At 37.0% G+C, this 19,085-nt stretch overlaps 1 protein-coding gene across 3 annotated transcripts in view; it reads left to right on the top strand.

Moving 5' to 3' along the window:
* LOC124596370 (cleavage and polyadenylation specificity factor subunit 1) overlaps window positions 1–19,085 on the top strand; it is a 299,255-nt gene that overhangs the window by 216,911 nt on the left and 63,259 nt on the right. For all 3 annotated transcript variants that reach the window (XM_047135481.1, XM_047135482.1, XM_047135483.1), the window contains 2 exons: window positions 7,385–7,537; window positions 17,427–17,612. In XM_047135481.1, the coding sequence (XP_046991437.1) occupies window positions 7,385–7,537; window positions 17,427–17,612 (339 nt within the window). The remainder of the gene's footprint in view (window positions 1–7,384; window positions 7,538–17,426; window positions 17,613–19,085) is intronic.

The raw sequence follows: 19,085 nt of genomic DNA on the forward strand, positions 1-19,085 counted from the left end.
TACCCGTATAAATACGGATGGAGCGCCTGACGCATAGCAATGGCTACCTGGTAAAGCTTACGACTCGAACCAAACTACTGTAGCTGTATCGTCATTCATTCGACCTAAATTGTGTCTCATATTACAATGGACCAACTTTGTTTTGATTTGGAGGTGCGGCCTAAAACTTTTCTCTCCCCTTGAATTTCGAGTCTCAAATTTCAGGTGCGGCTTAGATTCGGGAAATCTTTTTTTTTTCCTTTGTTTCGAGTCTCATTTTTCAGGTGCGGCTTAGATTCGAGTGCGGCTTAGATTCGGGTAAATACGGTAATATTAATACATGAACATGAAAATTGAAGTACCGATTTTTAATATTAATTGTACAAGGAGGCCAATCATCCTAATATAGTTTGGAATGTACTTTGCCATATATGTGCACAAAGCAAAAAATAATATGTGCATGTAGCCATTAAGAGTGGTGAAAGGAAGTAGAAGCTTTCACATTCATATCACAGATGTTACATTCTCTATCACGCATTGAAATCTCCAATACCTGAACATCAAAAATTGAAGAGCTAACAACCTCTGCCATGCACACTGACCAGGTACTATGGTAGAAATGACACACAAAAGTAACAGCATTTTGTAAAATTGCGTTCTAGAGGCTTTCGTGTTTACACGGTTCATTTGCAATATAACATGCATACCAGGCAGCTACAATCTGACAAGTGCTGTGAAAATCAAAATATAGTAGTAACGAAGTCTGTAAATAACATTGTATATTGACATCATTATTTCACTTGCTTTTCTTTAACTGTAACTGTGTGGTCATTTGCTGCCATTAACTGAAAATTTGAAGTAAATTCCTATTTTGTAATTCCTTCATTTTGAATAACTATGACTTCGGACTTCCCTTATTATATGTGGACTATATTTTTTTAGAGTATGCTTAGAAGGAGAATGCCAGTGGGTCAGACTGGAAGGTGCAGAGATAGACAGTCACAGTTTTTACATAAAGAAAGTAATAGTAATATGGACATTCATAATGTCAATGCATTTCTTTTATTTAGCAGTCTTAAAACGTGAGCATTGAAAATTGATGTACCAGTTTTTAAAAGAAAGTAATAGTAATATGGACATTCATAATGTCAATGCATTTCTTTTATTTAGCAGTCTTAAAACGTGAGCATTGAAAATTGATGTACCAGTTTTTAAAATTAATTTTACAGGGAGGCCAATAAAAACTTATATAATTCAAAAGGAACTTTGCCGCAGGTGTGCATGAAAGAAAATAAAAATCACATGTACACGTAGCCATTAGGAGAGATAAGAAGAAGTAGACACACACATGAAAACACGTTTTCCTTTGTCTCTGACATTGCTAGCAACTTCTACCACGTGTAACGATCGGGTGGCAGGGTAGAAATGACACATGAAAGTAACAACATTTCCTGAAGTTGCATTCTGGGTGTTCATGTTTAAATGCTGCAGAGAGTTCATTTGCAGTAACACATGCAGACTGGAGAGCTACAATGCCCCGACTGGTACATAGTCGATGTTGTCAACAGTGAAAAACAAAATGTAGTAACGAAGCCATCAGGGACAACAAACGTTTTTTGTTAGCATCAATCCTTCACTTACTTTGGACTAAGAGTAAATGGAACTAACTCTGTTCATTTGCCACTGTCACCACAAAATTTAGAGTCTTCCTAATTTTCAATATCTCCATTTTGAGTAGCTACAACATCCCTTATTAAAAGGAAACTATATTTGTTTTAGGCGTGCCTCAGAGAAGAATGTTAATGAGTCAGACTGAAAGGTAAAGAGCTAGAGAGACACAGTTTTTGTGTAGAGTAAGTAATTGGTATAATCCAGATGTTGATAACAAAAATTCTGTTGTTGTTCTGAAAAATACACTTAAAGGTGCACTGAACATAACCCCAAATAATTTTGAGAACTGTAGTTTTGGTTTGATCAATTTCCAGACCAGATTTTTTAATGCAAATCATTTTGTGTCTGAGGTTACTTGACACAATACAATGGTGTAAGGGAAAAGTTAATTCACCACCACCATTAACACAAAATTTTTTTTTCAACGCAGTGTAGGAGAGATTCCCTTCAAATGATTGAATAATTAAAGAGAAATCAAAGAACTATTTCAAGAATACATGTAGTTACAATGCAGCATTTGACACTTCAAGATACATGACATTTGCTCTCGCAGGTGAGGTCCACTGATGGTACTAGTCTAATTTAATACACTATTTCCTAATGATGATGTGATCAGTCATCACAATTCTCATTACAATGTCCATGAGTGCACACTAGAAAGTTTATCTTACTTTTATGCTTTGTAACTGAAAAATTGATGTCTTCATAGCCCACATAATTTAATTAGTAACATTTTACTTGAGAAACACAAAGCAGGCAAAGTAAGACATCACCCTATCAGAAAATGTAAAATTACATACAAATGTAATTTTTATATTAGAGGTTTATCATATTTCAACTAATAATTGTTGACATTTACTGGATTAAAAAATAAAGGTATTTTATGTAGGACCATTGATATTGTTGTAAGTGATCATAATCTCATAATATCCAGGATCAAAATAGGTATGTAGCTAGAGGGAAACAACTCATCAAAAATGTATTTTATGGTGGTTTATTGTAGAGCAAGCATGTACATGAGATTAAATACCAACATTACATTGTTACGAGTCTACTACTATAACTTGAGTGCTAGTGACACGGACTTTAATTACTCCCTGCTTTATGTAAGTTTTAATTTTGATCAGTCCTGTTTCGATTAGGTCAGTGCTGTATTTGCTTATTTATGATGCAGTTTTCTGGTTGCTTGTAGCAAATCTGAAGTTGTTTGTTGTTGAACAAAAGCATCTGATAAAAATCATTTGTGGTGTAAATTCAAGAACATCGTGTAGAAACCTGTTCAAGGAACTTTGTATTCTAATTGCTGCTTCTCAATATATTTATTCCTTAATGAACTTTGTTGCAAGTAAAGCATCTCTATTTCCAACCAATAGCTCAGTACATAGTATCAATACTAGGAATAAGAACAATTTACATAAAGACCTAAAATCACTTACCTTGGTCCAAAAAGCGGTCCAATATTCAGGAGCACGCATTTTCAATAAATTGCCAGCAACCATTAAAAACTTGGTTTCAGACAAAGCACGGTTTAAACAGAGTTTGAAAGACTTTTTGATAGGCAACACCTTCTACTCCATAAATGGGTCTATGGAACGAAAACTGAATGTAATCTAATCTAAAACACATCAATCAAAGGACAGCTTTGAGAGATACCTCCAATGTGGGTAGATAATTTTTCCAGTCAATCTCATTTATAATTTGCCTTTCCTACAATTATTTTTACCTGGTCATTCCACCTTAAATTGCTACATGCGCATATCCCCAGATAATTAATGGATCTAATCGCTTCCAGTGATTGTTTGACGATTGTGTTGTCATACAGTAATAGGTCTTTCCACCTATTTGTGCGCAAAGGGTTACGTTTGTTTATGTTGGTGATCAATTGCCAATCTCTGCACCAAGCATCAATCCTCTGAAAGTGTTCCTGCATTTCACAACAATTTTCTATCAGCGCACACAGAGCAGAGAATACATTGAAGAGCAGTTTAAGGTGTACACGTATACAGGGTGTTCAGAAATTCTCCGTTACAAACTTGTAGGACTTGTGGAGGGGAGTGGGTAGATATTTTGAATTAGAACCCAAGTCCAGGAAAGCACTGTGTCCATACTACAGCCATTTGAAAACATGTTGGTAACACAGTATTTTTACAACTAATTGGCTAGGTGTGACCCAGTACATCACTTGTTTTACAATTCCATTCATTAATAGCCAGTGAAATTGCTCATGTACCCATTGACGGGTTCTCTCTAATATGATGCAGTACGGCCTCTTCCAGTTTGGGTGTGCAGTGTCTTCTTGGAGCACCACAGTCACGCATGCTGACAGTGAACCCTTTCTTGAAGCTGTTGTCTAATTTTGGTGAAAATGGTATACGATGTAGTCAGGCATTGTGGAGAATGTTAAAGGTGACGAGCAGCTCTTCCATTACTGTGAGCTTTGCCACTCAGAAGGATCAGATCAATGAATTCTGCAAATGTATACTCAACCACATTGTTCTAACACTCACAGACATGTGAATTAGCCTCGAATCAGGTCACAGAGAAGTAGGATAGGCGTCAAATGACTTTAGCTGATATGACGTAACCCCCCCCCCCCCCCCCTTCCCCCCAACCTTGATTATCATGTTGCATACCTACCCATCTAACATGCTTTCAAACGGTTGTACCACAGAAATGGTATTTTTCCAGGCATGGATTCCTATTCAAAATATTATATACTCACTCTCCTCTACAAGTCCTAGAAGTTTGTAATGGGAATTTCCGAACACGTTGTCGATGTATGTATGTTTCTCAACAACCTTCCTTAAAAACAAGAACGACCTGCATATGTTTCAATCACTAGGAACACATCACTTCTCCTATTGTAGACTGCTGCTAGAAGAGAAGCAAATTCTTTTGCATACTGTATGTATAATTGTTTGCCTATCCCATTAGGTTCAATCAACTTCTTTCCCACAATCACTTACTTCAGTTTCAATCATTTTGGCATTTGTGCAACAATTGAGAGAAGGAACTACATTGTGACCTTTCTCAGTGGAACAGTTTTAAAAAAGGAATTTTATTTTTTGACCTGTCTATCGTCCTGTGTCTCAATGCCATTTTGGTCGCTGACTGTCTGGCCATGTAGCTTTGATCCATGTGCTGATTTAATGTAAGACCGAAAGTTTTTAGAATTTTCTATCACATCGGCAGACAGAGTTTTCCTTTAGAATCTGTTGAACATTACACTCATGTTTCACATGTGGCTGTCATTACACTAATTTTGGTTTGGTTCAGTATTTGTTGATGTACCTGGTTTTGGCTGCATTTACATCTGTGTTGTAGCTGTCCTTACCTTTGGGGCAGCTTTAACATTGCTGTCAAACCATGATGGGTGTTTCCCACCCCTCCTTAGCACATACATGTTAACATGGATTGTACAGCTCACTTGAATTTGTCCAATTGTACACAACCATTTCCGTCTCAGTGATAAATTTTTGAGGTGACTGCTCTGGTAATGTGAAATCTTTTTCTTGTCGCACTTACAAACAAGAATCTTTTCCTACCTTTCTTTAAGTTTCTATTCACACCCATAGTCAGTGATGCAGTAACAGCCATATGATCACTTATTGTCTGCTCTCTATTAACTGAATCAAAAAGATGAATGCCAGCAACCTAAGTCATCACAAGATATGTGTACGAGATGATCCTTCAGATGCTTAGACAAGACCAAAAAAAGCACATGGAAGTTCGTCTGGATGTGGTGGACCAATATGAGGCTCAAGGTGACAATTTTCCAACACTATAATGGTTGGAAATGAGACATGGCGTAATCACTACACACTGAAATCCATAAGGCAGTTCATTGAGTGACGGCTTGTAAATTGTCTAGTAAAGACACAGCCGTTTGTGGGCAGAAAGTGAGGTGCGGGCTGGGATTGGCAGGATATTGTTACTTTCATTGTTTTGGAGCTGAAGCAACTATCGAGTCAGAATTTTGCAAGGTGACAATCTTTAGGCTGGAAACACAAATTTCCAGGCAGGCCAGAAAAGACAAACTTCCACTTCGAACATAATTCCAAGCTTCACTACAGTTTTGTGACCATTAAACTAATTTCCAAATTTGGTTGGACTTTCCTACCACATACATTGTACAGTCCTGATTTAACACATAGAGATGTAAATCTTTTTGACGTAAAAGTTGTTTGTGACTGTGTGGAAAAATTACTATTAGCTGAAATCTTGCTCTATTTAACTATATTATTATGTTTCCTGTATCTACAGTTTCCATGAAAATGGATTGGAGGCTTTACTTTTAGAATAGTTGTGGGATGTTTCCAAGGATGCTTCTGCAGTTAATAAACACTCTACTGTAACATTGACTTTCTCGGCTCTACCATTATGAATGCTGCTCTCGGTAATAAGTGGGGTGTAAAATCATTCCTCTCTGAAATTAGAATGGAATATATCAGGTCTGTGGGATGATTTCTCTATCCTAAAAATTAATGGAGGTCAAGGATTTACATCTAAGATCATCACAGAATAGGTTGAGCCTCTGGTTGAACCCTTCCACTTGGCTCCAAACCAGAGGATTCTCCACACTTTGATCGAGACCTCGTGGCAAGCATATGGGTTGGATAATGTCCTTCCTTCCTATTCTGCCTGCTGTTTCTGTAAGAGACTCTATTATCTGTCTAAAGTTTGAGTTCCCAATGGCAGCAAAACCAGTCTCTGCACTGGTCCAGACCTCTTAAGGAAGACTGGCCATGTTCCAACAGACAAGGCATTCCGTACTGGCTCTGATGTATTTTCAACAATGGACAAGACTTGAAACCAGTTTTTGAGACGTAGGGCAGGCATGTGGTCAGTACCATCTTTCACCTTCTGCCCAGAGATTCACGATAACAGCATTGTTCAGTATACACACCCAGATGAATGTGGACTAACCAGTCAACCATATTGAAAGGTACTGTGTCATTGGGGATCCCAGTCGACACTATAGGAACAAATCAAAAGTGCGATAACCTTTGCTCCAGTTGCCTCAGTGCCACTGTAGCCAAGGGCACTGGCCTGAAGCTTGTTATCACGGTCAATGCAATGTTCAACTGTTCCTTGACTGACCAGTTTCTCCTGGATCCACACATAACAAGCACAATCTGTATTGGTCTTGAACCTGTACAACTAAGAACATCACCCTAATCCAAAAAGTCATTTATGGAATCTTAAGTTCTGCTGCTATGCTGGTTCTGACTTAAGTAATTGCTGCTCAGCACAGATACTATTCTCTTAATCTCAGAAACAAGACTCTGCAGCTGGAGCTCTAAAGCTAAAAAGCTTTTTGTTATTAAACAAATTCTTATAATTTACTTTTCCGATTTCCTGCTTTAGCTTTCCAATTTTGTGTCTATTTCCATTTCTTACTTATCTGTGATCACTTAAAATGGTTTAGTACAGGCATTGCGCGCGTGCGCGCGCGCGCACACACACACACACACACACACACACACACATGCATGCAAGCACACAGACTGTCTCTGGATGCTGGGGCCCAGCTGTGTACTCATTTCTGTATTGATAGAGCGACACTTAAGAGGTGAAAATTGTTAACAGATGAAGTGTTTCTGAATGTTTTGTTTCAGGATGAAACACATTTTATTACATTTAGGTTAAATGTATGGTATAATTTCTGTATTAAATAAATAATTGATATTTGCTAAAGAAATTGGCCCATTAACAAATTTATTTTCTTTTATAGGTGTTTGTATGTGGTCCATACCCCCATTGGCTGTTTCTCACATCGAGAGGAGAACTTCGAACACATCCAATGAGTATTGATGGAGCTGTCACTTGCTTTGCACCATTTCATAACATTAATTGTCCACAAGGATTCCTCTATTTCAATAGAAAGGCAAGTTTATGTAATACTCAGGTTCACATAAATTATACTTATACTTCAGTTATTCTATCTATTCTGTAAAATTCATGTTATTAGTAGAAAAGCTGCTGTCAAAGATTCTCTGCCTGGTTTCTTTAGTTTGTTATCATTGCTTTAGTTTGACATTGTACTTGTGATCTTGACAGCATTGGCAAGTAGCTTTACTCTTGAGGTCACATATCATGGTAATAAAGTTCCTAATCATGTTGTGACATTCTCCTGCTCTATTTCTTCATTGATAGTCCTCGGTGTCTACATACTGCATTGTTATACTGGCTGGAAAATGGGGGGGTGGAAGTTCGACACTGACCATTGTAAATGACATAGTCAACAGTTACACAGTTGCATTTTGCAGTTCTTTACTTTGACTGTTCGCAACCCTAATATTGCACAGTTTTATGGCCAGTTCACTACTGGTAAATTAGCCTCATTAATAGCTTGCAGGCAAACATCAGCATACTGCTACATTAGTTTGCTGTTGAACCTCTATGAGCAGTAAATACCTAACCACACAGTTCAGTTCTTGCAGAGTAATGAGGTATGTGTGACAGTGTTTCTCAAATAAATTGAACAGCTGGCAGGGGTGCTTCTATTGTTCACTGACAACAGAGAAACAGGCAACAATGAAATTAAATTATTCTGCATTGTCGTTCTTTCATAGCACACTTATGTTGAGTAAACTGAGTTGCTCAGTTCATCGCTCTGTGTTTAAAGGAAAAACCTTTGTGCTCATGTGCCGTGTTTAAATTAACAATCTTGTGTGATCATGTGCAGTGTAGTACGATTGGAACTGGATACAGTCTTTCTTTCTTTCCATTTACATTTTTCTTTTGTTTTGACTGTTGGTTGCCAATTTTGTAAGTGCCTTAACATGAATAACAGTATATATATATATATATATATATATATATATATATATATATATATATATATATATATATATATATATATAAAGCAAAGGTGCAAAAAAGAAAAGCAAATTGTTTCTGATTTCAAGTTTCACGAAAAACTAAGTGCCAAGTCAGACATTACAAAAAGAAATAACCTTGTTAGTGATGATCCTGCAGAATGATGTGTCAATGAATCAAAAATCGACATTCTCTTGCAACATGGCATTAATTGAAATTGTAACGGTGATTTTTCTAATCCAAGAAGATCAATAGGCGATAAAACCAGATATTTGAACAAAAATGTATTTTACCATAAACTTTTAAATGGTGAATCAACTTCGCCTGATTTTCTAGTATACTCCTGTAGCACCGGTGCCGTTTTTTGTGCACCATGTAAACTGTTCGAAGGTAAGGCCACAATTGCTACTAATGGTATTGCAGACTGGAAAAATATTTCTAATATTCTGCCTCACCATGAGAATTCACTTGAACACAAAAATTCTGAGTTGTCACTCTTAACAAGAAAAAAGTCACTTGGAACAATAGATAACCATTTCAGTCATATGTTGAGACAGAAAAAATGTACTGGCACAATATGTTGAAAAGGGTGTTTGCAGTGGTGAAGAAGCTAACAAGTCGCGGACTTCCCCTACATTACATAATGGTCAATTTATGATGTCTGTTGAACTTATAGCTGAGTTTGATCCTTTTCTCGCAGAGCGCATTGAACAATATGGAAATCCAGGGCAGGGCTATACAAGTTATCTTTCTTCAACAATCTGTGATGAAATAATAGAGCTTCTTTCTGAACGAATAAAGGGAATTATCATAAGTGAATTAAGATAGGCCCAATGTTTCTCTATAATAGTAGATTCTACTGCAGACATTTCATGTATTGATCAATTATCTTTCATATTAAGTTATGCGAACGAGAATGGTGAACCTGTTGAACGCTTCCTTCTGTTTTTACCAGACCTAGGACACAAGTCCGAAAACTTAGCTGAGGCTGTACTAAAAGTCCTGTCTACAAATTCCATTGATATTACAGACTGTAGAGGCCAGTCATATGACAATGCAAGCAATATGTGAGGAACCTACAGTGGTTTGCAGGCACACATTAAAGAACGAAATCCGAAAGCGCATTATGTGCCTTGTGCAGCACACTCTTTGAATTTAGTTGGCACTATGCTGCAAGCTGTTGTCGGGAAGCATGTTCATTTTTCAATGTACTGCTAAACCTTTATAATTTTTTCTCTGCTTCTACACAGTGCAAGGATAGACCTATTTCCTTCATGAAACCAGGAATCAAAATGGTAAAAATTTTATCAAAAACACGTTGGTCAGCAAGAGAGGAAGCACATGCAAGTCTGTATCAAAACTGGGAGGGCGTTATCAATGCCCTTACACATATTGCCAATAATATGTTTGAAAAACAACTTGTGCGAAATGAGGCTTCAGCTTTATTGAATCAACTCAGCAGACTAGAAACAATATTCATCATGACAGTTTGGAAGGACATACTCCAGAGTTTTAATAGTGTAAATCTGAAATTGCAAAGTGTAAATACTGATACTAAAATAGTACATGAATTATATGAATCACTTGTAGGGTTTATTGCACCTATTCGTCGCATGTTCGACTATTATAAAAATAAATCCATGTAGATTGTGACTGATATAGACTATGAATGCAGCCATAAAAGATCACAAAAACGCAAAGTTCATGACGACGAAGAAGCAGACTCTGAAGAAGTTTTTCTGACTGGAAGCAAAAAAAAAGTTGAAACATTTCTCCCAGTACTGGATAGCTTGTACGCCGAATTAGTGAGGAGGAAGGAAAGCTCTGGAACACTGTTGGACTCCTTCACAGTTTTCAGTAACCTTAAGAACAGTTCACTTGACGATATTGCTGAATGTGCAGCAAAACTGCAAGCGTCATATGACACAGATTTAGAGCCTTCTTTCCCTATTGAATGCGTACGTTTCGCGGAACTTTTGAAATCTTCTGAGATTAGTGATTACCAGTTGAAGTGAGTAATCCTAAAAGATTAGAGCTGATTACCTCAATTTCCTTTTTAATTTCGTTCTTCAGTTTATCCTTTAAGCTAGCAATGTCAGGTCTTATGCTATCAGTTTTATTTTCCACTCTACTAATGTATTTTTTCATACTACTAATGTCTTCTTTCATACTCATACTATTCATATTTTGCATTAATGTCTCTTCTAATTTTCCATCTGCCATAAACTTTTGCCCTTGCTGACTTTTGCTTCTAGATCTCCCCCCCTTCCCCCTAGCCTTAACAATTTTTTTACCCACTTCAGTACTGTTTTCGCCCATTTCACTCACACCACCACACAATGTATATGATGCTTTTATTATCTCATCTGCAATAGGACTTTCATCCCCATCATTCAAAGTTGCATTCATGTCAGATTTATAACCATTATCAGACCCGTTAAGTCTTTCTGTTCATTTAAAAACTTAACCTCAACAGCTTTATTACCAATCACATCACTCTCATGTTATCCATTCTCCCCCATCACACTGTCGTGTACTTTAAGGCCACTCATTATGTATCACTTAATATAAAACAGCTTTTGCTGTGAATTACCTTATTTTTATTCCCTCATCTCCTGCTGCTGCGGTTTTATCTCGATTCCTCATCTGCACGGTTACTGCAAGTTGTAATTTTCTTAGTGAGGCATCTTGTTTATCCCGGTTGGCTGTGTCCACCTGTATGCTGATTGGCTGCTCCTGTACTCAGTTGCTGCTTCCATAGAACCCACTCGCTGATTGGCTGTTCCACCTCCCTGTTTAAAGGTGGCTATATCAGTTCTGATATTTCAAAAATAATTGAATGTCACACTTCCATAATATTGTCTGTTCACTGTCCTTGACAAAATTCCAATGCCATGTGTACCATGCACTCACATAGTTAAAATCACTGTATTTTTAAACCGTTCTTGAGGTGACTGTTCAATGTTCGCAAGTCTTTGTTTACTGTGTCCAAATATTGTCATAATAGACCTCACGCGAAAGGGCACCACACGTGATGCTCTCCTTCTTTATTTCTTCGTTGATAGCCCTTGGAGTTAACGTACTGCATTGTTATACTGGCTGAAAAATGGGGGGTGGGGAAGTTCAACACTTGACTACTGTAAATGATGTAGCTGACAGTTGAGATGCACAGTTGCATTTCACAGTTCTTTACTTTCACTGTTCACAACCCCCTATATTACACAGTTATATGGCCAGTTCACTATGGTAAATGATAAACCTCACTGATAGCTTGCAGGCAAACATCAGCAGACTGCTACATTAGTTTACTGTTGAACATCTCTGAGCAGTAAATACCTAACCACACAGTTCACAGTACTTGCAGAATAATAAGGTATGTGTGGCAGTTTTTCTGAAATAAATTGAACAGACACAGTCATTGTTTAACAGACACAGTCATTGTTTTAACACACGACCTATTTGTGTTACACTAATTCCACTGTTAAGTTAATGCATTATTGCCACACCAGATTATACAGACTTCCCGTCTGAAAATCGGCCGTGGACTGATTGTCTCAGGACCAAAAATCAGGCCTTTATATATCCTCACAATAATAAGTACTGAAACTATACAATGTTCTATGTTTCATTTACAGAAATTGCAATTAAAACATAACTCATTCAACTAAATGAATACATCAAAAAATTTGTCCTTTTTAACGGTTCCTTCTATCACAAAGATTAGGATGAATTATTTATTTAAATAATGAAATTAACAGATATAGTTATGCAAACAATGCTTTTGACAAACCTGGTGATTATTTTTCGAATTAATTAAGGGCTGGCTTTGCTAATATGTTTTCGAATGGAACCAAATAAATACTTAAAGAATACTAGTAGTTCTTCTTCCAAATGTTTATAATTGGTACAGAATTTATATTTGTTTATAAGTCAACAATAGCATTTAAGTTACAAGACAATTACTGATTTCACCCTATAACAAAAGATATTAACTAAGAATAGTGTAAATAAATTTGGAAATTGATTATATACACAAAACTAAGCACAAAATTAGACCTGGTTGTCTATTCCTTAAGACTGAGGGCCAGCCTTTCTCTTTTATGGAAATTCAGATTATACTTATGTATGTTAATGGTAATTAGGCAAAAATGAAAATAAAATGAATTTAAGGAGGCAGATGGCAAAACAAGAGAGGAAGTAAAAAGATCCCAGCTTGCTTCGTCACAGTGTGCCTAAGTGACAAAAGTCCTATCAAACTCCAGCTGTCACTAATCCACATAAGTAAGTCAGTAACACATAAAAAATAATGAAAAGGGTTTTTGAACTGTAACAATTTGTGCTAGACACTGTATTAATTATACTTTAAGTTCATAGGAGTCCTTATGATGTCTGAAGTTAATTTACAGTACATTATTAGCATTCTCATGATTCCACAACTCCACTTGAGTTATTCATTACTTTCCTGATTCAGTCTAGTTGTTGTTGTTGTTGTTGTTGTGGTCTTCAGTCCTGAGACTGGTTTGATGCAGCTCTCCATGCTACTCTATCCTGTGCAAGCTTCTTCATGTCCCAGTACCTACTGCAACCTACATCCCTCTGAATCTGCTTAGTGTATTCATCTCTTGGTCTCCCTCTACGATTTTTACCCTCCACGCTGCCCTCCAGTACTAAACTGGTGATCCCTTGATGCCTCAGAACATGTCCTACCAACCGATCCCGTCTTCTGGTCAAGTTGTGCCACAAACTTCTCTTCTCCCCAATCCTTTTCAGCCTAGTTACTGTAAAATATTATATGCTGTCTCATTTCATACAAAACCAGCATGAACCAACAATTATTAATGTCCATGTCTACTTTCCATGCTTTGGTGCTTAACTGTGCATGTTGCACTCACCTACAACTCACTCTGCAGACTCCTTCAGACCAACTGTTGTGTGCCAAGACAGTAGGTGCCCAGCCACTCCTGGCCCAGCAGCAATGAGTAAGGATAAGACTCATTATGTAAGAAATGTGTTGATGAAATGTACACTTATAAGTTCTAAGGAACTTGAAGGCTTCGTATCATAATGTGGAAAGAATAGTATTACCTACAAAATAAATTGAAAAAATGGAGAACCATTAAAATAAAAATCAGTAAAAAAACTAAATACAAACAGAGCAACTGTACAGCTGATTAGTAATTGCAGAGCTAGGTGTTAATGAGTGAACAACAGATTGTTAAAAATCAGTTGCAGCCTGTGGCCAAACAGTATGGTGGTGCAGTTTCCTCACCAAGAAATACATTAAGAAAGGGGAGAGAATTGGTGCACTGCCCAAGCTTTTGTAATGCATGATATAAACAATCACTTACTCTTGTCACTGCAGCAACTCGTAATAACACTAAAAGGCGTCGGCCTACACAGGAGAAAGTTTGTATATGAAAAAATTTCTCTCTTCCATAAATAACAGAGAGTGCTGTTCTAAGTTTCTTTGTTTTCAAAAACCAGTAGCATTCAGTAGCAGCTCTGAAAGAAGTTCTGAAAAACTGGAAGAGTAAGTGAGGAATTTCTGTGGTAGAAGAAGAGAGGTTGCAAATAGGTACTTTGATTTTTTTTTTTCTTCCCTCCTGACTTATAATGTTGCATACTTATTTTGTTCTCCCACCAGATTATATGTCAGTACTCCATCTTCAGTGCTCCCTCTTTTGTGATACTTGTCCAAATCTCTTGAATTTTCATTCACTCCTTCCCTGATTTTTGTAATGTCACACTCAAAAGCTATTAGCTGATTTTGTGTGCAAGTTTTGATAGTGTCCCTTTTCTGTAACTGATTATACAAAATACCCACAGGAGTCATAATTTTATAAAAAAACGAGAGCCGGAAAATGAGCCTTGCATCCTTTAAAATCACTACTAAGCCATTAAAGTCATTGCTGAGCTGCAGGTTTTTAGAATGATGTTATCATTACACAATTTTTCCCGATTGCTCATATTACTCAATCACTTGATAATATCTTCCCTTTATTCGAAAAGTGTTGAAACTCCTTGACTGGGAATTCCATTGAGTAGGCACTGAACATCACAGTCATTTTTGTACTGTTTCATCGAGAATTCCTGTTCTCTGTGGAGGTGTTGAAAAGAAGTTGTGAAGTCCCTAAAGTTTAGTAAAAAATATTTCCACATTTTATTTATTGAAGTGGCTTTAAGCGTAATGAGATTCAGCCAATGGGCATAATAGTGAACACACGGAGCATTGGAAGACTTTTGCTTAACATAACCTGTGTCCCACCTGACAAGTCACTCACGATGGTTGCACCATCATATGTTTGTGCAATTAGTTTGTGTGGACAGTTTGCCAAGCAGGACTGGGCATCATGTTTTTCTGATGCTATGACATCCCATAATCTTCCAACTGGTTGGTCATTAATGATTTTCCTGTGTACAATAACAATCTGGAAAACGCAAGCTACATCACTGGTTTCATCAGCTTATTACAGCCAAAAATGCCTCATCTTTTAATTCCCTTTTGGCAGACTTGAAGTATGTGTTGGAGTAGTTCATATTAAATGGTTTTGGAGGTGCCTTTGAAAACTGTTCTTTTTCTAAATGTGATTTAATATAGAGTCTAATTCTGCACTAAAATTAATCAGTGTGCGAAAAATGACAGGGCTGGAAGCTGATACATTCTCATCATGTCCTCTAAGGGCAACTTCAGCACACCATAGACATGTATACAGTTAATAATTAGAAGTTAGTATGTACCTATTATTGGTAACTTTTGGTTGTGTAATGCCATGGCTCTTTTGTGTATCCATTGTCTAATTGGGTAGTTATATTTTCATTGCCTAGACTTGCCAGATTCAAAACATTATTCGCATGGACTGAAGAAAATTCATGTTCCCTAATTTTGTCATGGAGTTGTTGAATCTTATAGAATCTGCCTTCAGTCCACGAAAGCTCTCCTCCAAATAATAAGCAAGTAAAACAATATAAGGTATTTTTCAAATCAAAGCCACACAGCCATTCATGCGTGCTGCGCAGTCCAGAGTTAAATTTTCTGTTGAACTGACGACTTTTCATTCTAACTATCTGAAAAATTGTCATAACAGGAGTCGGCCTACTGACTCTCTTGATTTCTAATTTTTCTTCAAAGTTCCATAAATTGAAGGGTTCAGAGAGCAAGGGAATCACCTGCTGCATTATCTCAGGTATTTATTTGTTACTTGAACCTTAAAAGTCGCTGTAGCACACACTGGAGTAACAAACACAGCGCATGGTAAATAGTTACTTCATTTGCTGTTAGAGTGAACTGGTAAGGGAATGCGAGAATCCCGCTGCTTTGTTTGCAGATCTGACAGTCCTCGTTCTCTTCGGGGAGTTCGAACTCTATTTCTTTGGGTGGCATGGTGGCTCAGATAAGGTGTTTATTCAGCTGGTGGCACATTATATGATAACATTGTTGCCAAGCATTGGCTCTACAACATGCATCCCCCCCCCCCCCACCCCCACCCCACCCAGCCCAAAACAACCTATTCTGCGTTTGCAAGTGCAGTACAACCCCAAGGTGCCATCAGCAAAATTCCTCCTCTCTCTATTGCATTCAATGCTTAATGCCAGATCCTGGACGTTTCAAAAGAAATATTCGTGAATGGCACGCTACTACTCCACTTGTATAGAAAGCTCAAAAAGCAAACATAGTTAGCAAAATTATTTCTAAGGGTAGCACAGACCTATACAGCAGTCGCCTTTGTTAGAACTGGTGTTCCGGAAATGGATTGTCTGAAGTGAAGTGAAGTGCATGTCAGAAGTCAAGTATCAACAAATGGACTGAGGAATCAATCATATAATAAATGTGAGGTAGAAAACTATTCTTCTAGCTTGTGGACCATTATGTTCTTCCCGGAAACTAGGATTTTTTTCCTGTTTAAGTTTTTCCATCAGTGGTGGTGAGAATGGTGCCTCGTTCAAAAAGCTTGCCCTACATGTAGCAATCTTAAACAGTGCAATAAAAGCAATGTAATCTTAATAGTGGATATATCAGTATCATTTTCTCTCTCTCTCTCTCTCTCTCTCTCTCTCTCTCTCTCTCTCTCTCTCTCTTTTTCCTGATCCTAACTAACCTTTTCATTCACTGTATGGGTGATAATGTTTAGTACAGGCAAGGGCAGTCTTTGGGGACCAGTGGGCCTAATTCACATACTTACCTGAATTTGCGGGCTGCCTCATTATGTTGCACGACCGCAGTGATTCTAGTGTGTAAAGTCAAAAATGAAGCTTTCATGACTTTAATGTTTACAGCGTGAGTCGCCAATATGAATGGCACACTTATCTCAATATATCACACCAACAAATTACATCTCAAAACATTCATTTTTGAAAATATATTCATTTTATTTTCATCCCATCAGCTGTTTACATTTATTTACATATCAGTCTTTACCTATGATGTTTCACAACAGCTGTCTTACCATCAGTTTCAACAGCAGCAGTGTTCCAATTCATCCAAAATGGACAAGAATTATTTGCTGATGTTAATATGAGAAAAAAATAGAAAAACGCAATACACCAATGAAATAGGCAACCCCAGCCGACAAACAATAAGAGTAGCTTTGAAAAATTCTCACGTGGGCCGTATTGAGACCAGTCATGGGCTGATTCCGGCCTGTAGGCCACCAGTTGCCCAACCAGGGTTTAGTGCAGTGGTAAGAGACAATTATAATAATGACCTTAAGGCTGTATGTAACCAAAACTTTTAGTAATACTGTGTCATAAAAATGAATTAATTCATTACTGGGGCGAACAGTAAGTTGTGTCTTACTATAACACAATATGATATCTTTTTGAGTTATCTGTGCAAAGTTCAATTTGCTGTGTGTGTGTGTGTGTGTGTGTGTGTGTGTGTGTGTGTGTGTGTGTGTGTGAAAATTGCAGAAATAATAATACATGTAACAAATTTAAAGTATCTCTTTCTTTAACAGGCTGAACTTCGTATCTGTGTGTTGCCTACTCATCTGTCATATGATGCACCATGGCCTGTTAGGAAAGTTCCATTACGGTGCACTCCTCACTTTGCTACATACCATCTGGAAAGCAAGACGTACTGTGTTGTTACAAGCTTAGCTGAGCCTACAAATAAATATTATAAGTTCAATGGGGAGGACAAGGTATGATCACTAACATGAACTTCAAAATATCTTATCATTTCATGTAGCTTTACTGTCTAGGTAATGTCAGAAAACAAAACGAGTTTTTTCACAGTTGCTGACCAGTTTTTAATTGGCTGCGGATTTTATGCATATTTATCTCAAAATGCCCACATTAGTATTTTTCTTGTTAATTTTTAAAATTCTTTTGTACTGTTTATCTATGTTTGAACCAACATCAATTATAAAACTATTACAGCATGCAATTTGTCAGTTCAGTTCAGCACATCAAATATGCAAGTGGAAAAATGCCCATGGCGAAGGAGAAGAAAGAAACATTAATATAATAAGAGGTTTTTAATTCAGCCTACATTATGATCATCACCCAAATCCCTTAGCAGGATTGAAGGTCACTTTCTTGCATGGTGCAGATTTTGTGTAACTTGACCTAAATATTTGTTTTGAAAAAGGAAAACGGAAGTGACAAGGACAAGACCAAGAGTTAAAAGAATTTTAATTAGATAATTGTTTGGAACAGAAAGGCAAGAGAATGAGATGATGGGATGTTGTTATGAATTTGATAGACAATAATTAATAGTAATCAAATCAACAAGTAGTTCCAGTCAGGAGTGATAGATGCCAGATAGAGAGAGGCATGAGAGATAAAAGCTGTAATTTTTTCTCCGGAGAAAATAGCTGATAAAACATTGTAGTAGTAGTAGTAGTAGTAGTAGTAGTAGCAGCAGCAGCAGCAGCAGCAGCAGCAGCAGTAATGATGATGATAATGATGATGATGATATGACGATAATAAGACAGCATCAGAGTATGTTGCTGTTAGGCAGTATGTGGAATTTTGTGACAAAGAAGACATGATAGGAAGGACGAATTTGACTAAGGGAATATTAATGAATTGCATACTGTATATAAATTAGGAAGTTATTTATTTAATGCTGCTAACTTTGCTTCATAGCCACTTGTTTTCTGGCTTTCCAGTGAAACATTTTATGTTGTTATAATTTTTCAGAAATTACACATGTGGACAATAGATTAGTAGCAGTTTGATGCAAGTGCTCCGGTAGAAAGTAATGACGACATGTAATTAGCCATCGAGTTGCCATGTTCCATTCAGTGGCTATCTTAGAATAACTTTCATTCAATGAAATAGGTCTTTTGACTTCTTATTTTGGCTTTGCCGAGTAAGATGCAGTATTCTGTTCAATCTTTCTGAAAATTTTCATCTGTTAGTATTTTTGTATAATGTTATGTAAGTGTTGGATGTTGTCATTATATTTAAATATCTCTCTTGACCTACTGGTGTGTCACCACATTGCCATGATTTCTAGCTCGAGGAGGTAAAAATTCTTTTTAATAAACAGAGATACATGAATTCAAAGTTTGGCAAAAATCAAGTGTGACTATTCTTTCAATTATTTTGTCACAGCAGTAATTTTTTGACAGACTGTTGAGTCCCTTTAGTAATTCCATAGAGAAGTT

This window comes from Schistocerca americana, chromosome 2, assembly GCF_021461395.2.
Source record: "Schistocerca americana isolate TAMUIC-IGC-003095 chromosome 2, iqSchAmer2.1, whole genome shotgun sequence".
In the NCBI taxonomy this organism is placed as follows: Eukaryota; Metazoa; Arthropoda; class Insecta; order Orthoptera; family Acrididae; genus Schistocerca; species Schistocerca americana.